The 9,477-nt window shown below is 40.7% G+C and overlaps 1 protein-coding gene across 1 annotated transcript; it reads left to right on the top strand.

Annotated features, from left to right (window-relative positions):
• Positions 1 to 3,782: 3,782 nt before the first annotated feature.
• On the top strand, positions 3,783 to 8,708 carry LOC105011871 (thiamine transporter 2). Its single transcript, XM_010872302.2, has 5 exons — positions 3,783 to 3,960; positions 4,094 to 4,850; positions 6,863 to 7,055; positions 7,229 to 7,370; positions 7,614 to 8,708. Exons 1-5 carry the CDS (start codon positions 3,784 to 3,786, stop codon positions 7,767 to 7,769), a joined length of 1,425 nt encoding a protein of 474 aa, XP_010870604.1. The 5' UTR covers position 3,783; the 3' UTR covers positions 7,770 to 8,708.
• The last annotated feature ends 769 nt before the right edge of the window (positions 8,709 to 9,477 follow it).

Below are 9,477 nucleotides of genomic sequence, written 5' to 3'. Positions count from 1 at the left end.
TGAAAAGACGATAAACTGCAATGGTCATTGTGCAATTAATTAGCAGAAACAGATGGCTTCACATGACAGCAGGCTGTAAACCGGATGCTGCCTGTCTGTCACTCTGTTCTGTTTTTATTCTCTTCTCTTTTTTATCAGCTTTTATAAGTTGGGTCTAAGATTGTCACAGCCATCACGTCCCTCTCACGTCACAGACTGATGCAGGGGCATTGCGATGGTTCATAACTTCCTATTCTACTATGAACTGCTACCACCGCCTTGTGGATTTCTGTTCTCATGACATTAAAGGAGAATGAGAGAGAGAGAGAGATTGCTGGCTTAAATGGCTTTTTAAAAAGGCTGTTTTTGGCCAGTCTTGCTAAGCCTCTGAGATCCAGCATTCTCTGTCAAGGGATCGATAAGGCTCTCATCAAGATAGATGGTTATGTTGTTTCTACACTCAAGTCTCAATCTGCCAAATGCTAAGCACTCAATAGCACCTGTATGGTTTGTGTTACCACCAGTCTGAGCTGATTCTTTACAACGGAGGTTAAGCTGGGTCTGGCAGATCAGAGAGGTAGAACAATGAAATAACAGCTTGAACAGTTAACAATGTCTAACTGCTTTTTTCTAAACATGCGAAAGTTATCATACCAGGAAAATGTTTATCTTCCAACCAATGTTGGCCTTCTTAACTATAATGGGCATGTAGCATTTGTAGTAATTCTGCAGGAGCATTTAAAATTGAAAAGCAAGTGTTGTAAATGTGCGAAAAAACATGTTTTAGTTTCCATGTCTTATCAGTGAGCCTCAGTCGGGTAGCTGTTATGCAGGGAAGCCAGCCAGCAACTGTTCAAACATTCAGACACACGTGTACACTCCCCCACACACATTTATCTGGACTTCACAAGCACAACTATATCACCCGCTGCTTGTTTCAAAGTCAGCCGCACACGGTATCCAGTGGCAGCAGGGATACTGGTCGATACAGAGTAATATAAATAGCATGACGTCTGATAAGTAGGGGCAAACAGGTCTATGCCGTCTATTTCATGTATGATATGTGGATCAGAAGGGCCAGAGCATGTTTACCTATATCTGCCTCCCGTGGTCCGGGTCATGTTCCATCTATGGGAGTCTGACTCTAACCTGCTCTTTCATAGGCTCAGCCCAGCTAGTCGGCTAGTGTCCAATAAAACTACCTGGAAGTCAAATGGCAGGGACCAGGGGTGTAGAATGAGGGGGTGCGATATTACAGACAGGTCAATATGACCCCCACTGGAGAAGAGTGAAAATCCTGGGATCCAGTGACCCTGACCGCTCCAATAAACAATACAAATGTACGCCACTGCCAGGGACCCACAAAACATACATACAGACAGAAAGACAGGCAGACCGAGGGACAGACGAATACACACACATTCGGGGAAGTAATCCAAATGAATGGCAGTAGTGGCAGTACACACACATTCAGGGAAGTAATCCAAATGAATGGCAGTAGTGGCAGTACACACACATTCAGGGAAGTAATCCAAATGAAAGGCAGTAGTGGCAGTACATAAACATTCAGGGAAGTAATCCAAATGAATGGCAGTAGTGGCAGTACACACACATTCAGGGAAGTAATCCAAATGAATGGCAGTAGTGGCAGTACACACACATTCAGGGAAGTAATCCAAATGAATGGCAGTAGTGGCAGTACACACACATTCAGGGAAGTAATCCAAATGAAAGGCAGTAGTGGCAGTACATAAACATTCAGGGAAGTAATCCAAATGAATGGCAGTAGTGGCAGTACACACACATTCAGGGAAGTAATCCAAATGAATGGCAGTAGTGGCAGTACACACACATTCAGGGAAGTAATCCAAATGAATGGCAGTAGTGGCAGTAAACACATATTCAGGGAAGTAATCCAAATGAATGGCAGTAGTGGCAAAGACTTGTGCAAGGTGGAACATTCAGTCAGGGATGCCATTTCCGAAATGTGTCTGAAATGAATACATTGACCTAGTGTTCTAGTTTAATAATGTACAGTTTAAGACAGTGTATGAAGTCCAAAATCCAAGGACAATCTTAAGCAAAAAGCAATAATTGAAGTTATTTCACTTAGGATTTGTTCCATACAAAAGCTAGGAACAGTAACTACAAAAGAGTTTAGTATTTTCAAACTTTTGCAGACATGACTGTGGTATATTATAAACTCATTCATTAAAGTCCTGAAGGCTGATTGGCTAAAAGCTGTGGTATATGAGAAAGTGTTTTTATAATTAATCACTGTATTGTTTTATTTTTTTTACAGACTGAAGCATACTTTTATATTCACTATGGTTTTTGCGGACATGGCTGTTATAGTATTCATTGCTGTGATCCCACTTGCTGTAAGTGGGATGTGAAAAATCACATTTCATCTTCAAACACGTGAACACCTGATGTACAATATATATATATATATATATAAATATTCGTTTTTTTTTCCCTTCAGCCCCCTCCGTCTCTACTCACTCTTCCAATTCTCTTCCACCTATCCACCTTCAGAAGGTAAACATCAGGAAGGAGAGAAGTTGAAAGACAGATAAGAGTTCATGTTATCCACAAGTGGGCCAGAGCTCAGACTTTACTGTAGTATACTAGGTGTAGTATTTTTTTTCCCTAACCTTCCCACTATCCTGCGTTTTGTTGTCCATAACATTAATGGAGTTTTAGAAAGCACAGTGCTTTGTTGTCCATAACATGAATGGAGTTTTAGAAAGCACAGTGCTTTGTTGTCCATAACATGAATGGAGTTTTAGAAAGCACAGTGCTTTGTTGTCCATAACATGAATGGAGTTTTAGAAAGCACAGTGCTTTGTTGTCCATAACATGAATGGAGTTTTAGAAAGCACAGTGCTTTGTTGTGCATAACATGAATGGAGTTTTAGAAAGCACAGTGCTTTGTTGTCCATAACATGAATGGAGTTTTAGAAAGCACAGTGCTTTGTTGTCCATAACATGGAGTTTTAGAAAGCACAGTGCTTTGTTGTCCATAACATGAATGGGGTTTTAGAAAGCACAGTGCTTTGTTGTCCATAACATGAATGGGGTTTTAGAAAGCACAGTGCTTTGTTGTCCATAACATGAATGGAGTTTTAGAAAGCACAGTGCTTTGTTGTCTATAACATGAATGGAGTTTTAGAAAGCAAAGTGCTTTGTTGTCTATAACCTTCACAGTAGTATTACAAAGCGCAGCGTTTCCCTTTCTGTGTACCTCTGAATTTGGGCGTTGACGTCACCAGTGTGAATTTGTGAATTTTTTTAACAAATTGAGTCTACAGAAAACTCACAAAATTACTTGTTGGAGGTTTTTACACAAATTCACTGTGAGAATGTGTTGCACATTGCTAATAGTGGACTCTGACCATCTCTGAGAGTAATGGAGATATCTATGCCACACATGGGGCTATTCTCAATTGTTTTCTAGTCCTGTCCAAATCCTCTCTCCTCTGTCCTCACTCCTCAGTGACCCTGGAACCGAGAAGTGGTTGAGTGGTCAAGGAGATGTAAATGAATTAGTAGTCAGGAGTAATATGGTCTCCCACTCCTGGATGTATGACAACATCCACCCCTGAGGTTCACCCCTCATTTTTATTCTTATTGCTTCAGGTCTGGCCAGCTCTCCAGGCATCAGGTGGAGCACCCAGTAGAATTTACAGTGGATCTGTCCTTGGGCTTATCTCCACCTCCATACCACCTCAGATTAAACAGTCTGAATTAGACTGAACTCAGGCCAGCCGTGGAGAGACAACCCTGGGGAAAAGCAGAGAGATGATGTGGTTTTGTAGGGATTGGAGTGTGGGCCTTCAGCCTGGGTCTCGGGGGAGGAACTGGGTGTTCCCCACAGTTTTTCTCTGCGTCTACGGATTCTTTTCCATGATGAGACCCTCTGAACCTTTCCTCACAGACTTCCTCACAGGGCCATACAAGAACCTTACCACCCAACAGGTACAGCACAATAGCTTAAACACAGAGCTTCAGGAATCATATAACCACTGGTCTTTTATGATAACGATAAATATTAGAAATGAATGATGTACAATTTTACAGTACATCCTGACAGTTTCTTATCTTCCCACAGGTTACAAAACAGGTGATCCCAACGTGGGCCTACTCCAACCTTTTCCTCCTCATCCCAGTCTTCCTGGTGACAGACGTCCTGAGATACAAGCCTCTCATTGTCCTCCAGGCGTTAACCTTCATCCTGGCATTTATCCTGTTACTTTTCAGCTCTGGCGTGGTGTTGACTCAGTGCGCCTTGTTTGCCTACAGTATGGGCACGGCAGCTGACACAGCCTACTATTCCTATATCTACAGCGTGGTCCATCCACAGTATTACCAGAGGGTAACCAGCTATGCCAGAGGGGCTGTGCTACTGGGCTACGCATGTGGCAGCCTGTTGGGCCAACTCCTGGTGTCCCTGGGAGGGATATCCCTGTACTGGCTCAATGTCATTACTCTGAACTCCGTCTGTCTGGCTCTGTTGGCCGCCCTTCTCCTGCCCATGCCCGAGAAGAGCCTGTTCCTTAGGGAAAGTGAGATGGATTACAACCCATCGGAGAATGTCACGTCCAGTTCACGTGGGTCCTGGGTTTGGGTTGTGCGCTGCCTGAGGAGGGGGAGGCGGGTGGTGGCGACTGCTTTGAGGAGGTTGGCGCTGGATTGTAAGGAGTGTTACTCCTCCGTCACAGTGCTGTTCTTCTGTGTGTGGTCAGCTATGGGGAAGTGTGGCTATTACCAGATCACATTATATGTGCAGCTCCTCTGGGAATCCAAACAGCCCCCGTATAACTTCACAGCATACAATGGAGGGGTGGAGGCTATGGCTACACTCTCAGGTAACATAACTATTCCCTGTAACACACACCCAACATAACTGTAACACTCTTAATTTAAAGACCACGTTTTTTGTACTAGCTCTCCTGACAACTATTGCAACTGAAGGAGCAGGATTTTGACCCATTTTAGATTAATTCCAAATAGTCAATGTATTTACGTAAAAAATTATTTTAATATATGAAGAGAGTATTACAATTCCAGTACAAGTATGAAAGATACAAGTCCTCTGGAAAATAAGAAGTTGCAAGAGCAGAAATGCATGCAAAGTAAGCAAAATGCAAGAGAGAGCTTTCTCAAACCTCACGCTGGTTAATATCCCACTAAAGATGTGGGGGTTTGTTAGCTAACATGAAGATACCAAGACAAGTCGTGCAGAATAGACCCCTAATCAATTAGGGACACATTCCAATTTGTTCCTGGGGCCATCTCATATGACAGAGTGGTGTTAACTCGAGGATCAAGCAAGCTAGGCAAATAAAAGCAACCCTTTTGACCCTGCATTCACACCTTACAGAAACATATGTTAACCATAAACATTCTGATGATAGATTACTAGGACATAAATTAAGTATATACTGTAGGTATAAATCCCTATACAAATTAATAAAGAATCACAGAATTAATTTTTTTGGGTTCCTTCACTAAGGCGTGCTTATTATAGTGTCTTCCTTTTTTTCACTGTGCTTTCTAAACTTCTATGTTACTATATATTAGTATATATTTTTATGTTTAAACCAGCAATGCAAACATTACTGTAAAGACAGTGACTAGCAATACACACTAAACTTACCCAATTTCCCAATACCCAATAGACAGCGACCAGTAAGCACAGTCATGCTTAGAATTGCTAATTACCTCTGGTGTCAATCCTCTAGATGGATGAGACCAGCTGGAACTAGTCACAGAACAGCATTTCATATGGATTTCCACTGATTATCACTCTGAAACATCCCCTATGTCCCTGGAAACCACGGCCAATTACAGGATTTAAATTACATCCTGCTTTGTCTTCACATTATTCCAGTTGACACACAATTACAGGTTCCGCGGTATGTCTTTAACTTGGTCCATTCACATTTTTATATTTCCCTCAAGACGGTGGTAATTGTGTTGTATTGTCGATGTTTAAATGCTGGGCTTGGATAACTAATGAACTGTCTTCCATGTTTAAAAACATTCAGTGTGATCCAAGTCTTAAACTCAAATGACAATACACTTTTCTGTATGAATGTTATGGAAAATTCAGGGAAACATATTCAAGAATGGTGAAAAGCATGAAGGGAGACAGTTTGCATTACCTTGGAAATATCTGTTATCAAATTACTGACATTAGTCAGCAGGAATCCTTATTGTATTCAGATGCAATTTCAATACCATTACTACCAGCATACCGCAAATATAAACTCAGTTACTTTATAGATTTTCATAGGTGTCGTGTCAAATGTGCTCAAGTGGTACAGAAGAGTACCTTTCTACATTTCTAAATCAGGGTAACTTACTACATGACTGCTTCTTTCGCAGAACATATCCTTGCTTTCAGGCTGCTACTCAGTCCACACATATCTACCTGCGAGAGTACACATGGGTTGGGTCTTTTTATGCAGTGGCATCTGAATACCTTCTCACCTCCACAACATTGTGGTGTTCCACTCAGGTGGAGGTTTATATACAGCTCCGGAAAAAATGAAGAGACCACTGCACCTTTTTCTTTCCTTTCAAAAAAGTTGAAAAGGAAAGTTCTGAGTGAGGAACAGAAGCATTAAATTTGCAGTAGTCTCATAATTTGAACCCTTCTGTTCCTCGCTCAAAACCTTCCCTTTTGACTTTTTTGGAAAGGAAAGAAAAGGTGTTCTCTAAATGTTTTCCGGAGCTGTATAGACTACTCAGTAGAAACAAAATAAAACAATAAATAGTGTGTTTCAAAATGTTTTTGCCTTTTGTCGACAGTTCTAATAGATGACTGAGATTGGATAGGATGTTTTGTATTTACAGTACTGTTTCATTGTTCCAGGATCAGTAGCCTCTATAGCTGTGGGCCACCTGGCTCTGGAATGGACGCTGTGGGGAGAGCTGGTACTGGGTGTGTTTACGGCTCTGTCTGCTGGGGTTCTGTACCTGATGAGCATGACCAGCAACATCTGGGTCTGCTACATCTGCTACGCACTATTCAAAACCATCTATATGGAGCTCATCACCATCTGCACGTAAGAGTGCTTTTAGATATATAGAGCAAAATATATTAAGGGTCAGAGTTTAAGTAACGGACAGTCAGTCATCAGCAATTCATTAAGGAGTCAGGCGATCAGTTGTTTTACTATACAAATCAGAAGCCTGATAGATTTTATGGCTACTGATTCCAACTGTACGTCTCTGGCAGGTTCCAGATAGCCCGAGGTATAAGCAGGGAGCGCTACGCCCTGGTGTTTGGTGTCAACAGTTTTGTGGGAATAGTCTTGCAGAGTCTCCTCACTGCCATAGTTGTAAACACCAAGACCCTGGAACTCACCATCTGCTCACAGGTAATTCTAAGACACACTCACTGACCACCACTCACGCATGCAACCAACTTACTCACACATAATCTCTTAAACATAATCTTAAAAGAAATTTCCTAAACACTGTTGGAAAATGTACTTTCTGGGTTACATAAGAATACTACTTTGTTGTTAGTTACACTGGTTACTGTTACTGTGTGTTATAAGACCTATGTTTAATGTAATTTACATTGTATGAGTGTTCCTCTTGTCTCTTTCCCCCGGCAGTTCTTTATCTATGCCAGCTACTTTTCTGCCTTAGCAGTGCTGTTTCTTAGCAGAGGAGTTTATACTGTTTTCCACAACCAATTGGTGGAGCACGTCACACCTGAGGGCTTACCGGATAGAAGAACTGACCTGCCACAAGTCTCACCTCTGACCTGACACTCAAAGTCAAAAGTATTTGGACAGTGAGACATTTATTTATTTCTTTTAGCTCTGTATTCCAAGGGGGTAAAATGTAGAATGTCAGCGTTAATTCATATTTGATTAATAATTTAGAAATGACAGCACTTTGTGTACACAGATCATAGTGGAGTTAGTGTTGTGGTTTGGGCGTGTATTCCTGCAGCTGTAACTGGCTCATTTGTCTTCACCGATGATGTGCAAGCTAATGGCAGCACCAGGATGAAATCACAAGTGTAAATAAACATATGGCCAAGTCAATCACAGAATATCCACCTTATTGATTAAGAGTTTCACATGTTGTAGATTAATAAGGTCAGATATGAGCAGGAATTGAAAATGGGTGCAATAAATGTCTGGCAAAGCATCAGCAGGGCAAATACCCTGCATCTGGTAATGTTTATGTCCCAGACCTCAGGCAATCATTGCATGCTAACGATATGCACACAAGTACCACAGATTAATTCTTTAAAGGGAAATAATGTTCAGTCCAAATATATTTTTAAATGATTCATGTTCACTAAAATGGGGGAACTGCAGTAGGTACAAAATGTGTAAATAGTTTGATATACTGTAGATGAAAATACCCCTAGATTGAAGCTGACAATCTGCAATTTTACACCAGTCAATGTATAATTTAAAATCCAATGTGCAAAAATACAGGGCCAAAAAGTAAATGTGTGACTGTCCAAAAAGTAATTGTCAATGGAAATGGAGAAGAAACTGATGCACTGGATACACAACCTAAATTACAGCAATATGTGCAATATCTCTATGTGGCCACTAGATTGCACTGTAACCTCATTAACATGATCAATATTATTTCATGTTTACACCCCTGAAAAATAATACTTGTATGTATGTGTATATTTTCTCTTGAGATGCATCATATAATTTCCCATCTGTTTTATACAAACACGCTGCAATGATGTTGTGGATTAATTATTTTGGATATAGGTCAAATTCCCTTTAATTATATTAGAATGTACATTAATTACTATGACTGTGGCCAAATTCCATTTAAATTAGGTTTTGAATTAAAAAACATTGTAGGTATACCATTGTAAGTCAGTGTAAAAATGTGTTTAGCATCGATTATAACTGAAGCCTATTTATAGATTTTACAGACTATACGTTAGCAGTGAAGTAAGGCTTGTTACTTTTACCAGTTACGTAAGAGGTTGAATTGATGTCAATCTCTTTTTCATACTGTTCTGACTTAAAGTTCAACCACTGTCCTATATTACTATGCCCTTTTTTAGAATAAGGTTATTTTAAATTGATAAATGCCAGGGAATAGTAACATTTCCTGTCAGGTGAAGTTCAAAGATTCCTCACCTATAATCCATGACTGGTGGAGGAATCATCCAGTAGCCAATGAGAGCTGAGGAGTGATAAAAAGTCCTTTCTTTCATCACTACCATTATCCTCACCAACCAGCTCCCTGTCGTCCAACTCGCCTATGAAGTCGACTGGCAGCAGAAGACGAACCCCTAAAGCTAAACCTAACTGTAATCTACCTGTAACCCACCAAACCTGACCTTTGGATTTTCAGTCCCCACCAAATTCGTAATCCGGTTAGGTCCAGAAATAATTGGACACTAACACAAGTTTTGTTACTTTGGCTGTTTACCAAGATATATTAAAGTTACAGTTAAATAATGGGATTAAAGTACAGTCCCTCAGC

Source organism: Esox lucius, chromosome 8 (genome assembly GCF_011004845.1).
Source record: "Esox lucius isolate fEsoLuc1 chromosome 8, fEsoLuc1.pri, whole genome shotgun sequence".
NCBI lineage: Eukaryota > Metazoa > Chordata > Actinopteri > Esociformes > Esocidae > Esox > Esox lucius.
Note: the sequence above shows the minus strand (reverse complement) of the source record. Positions and strands in the feature narration are given on the sequence as shown.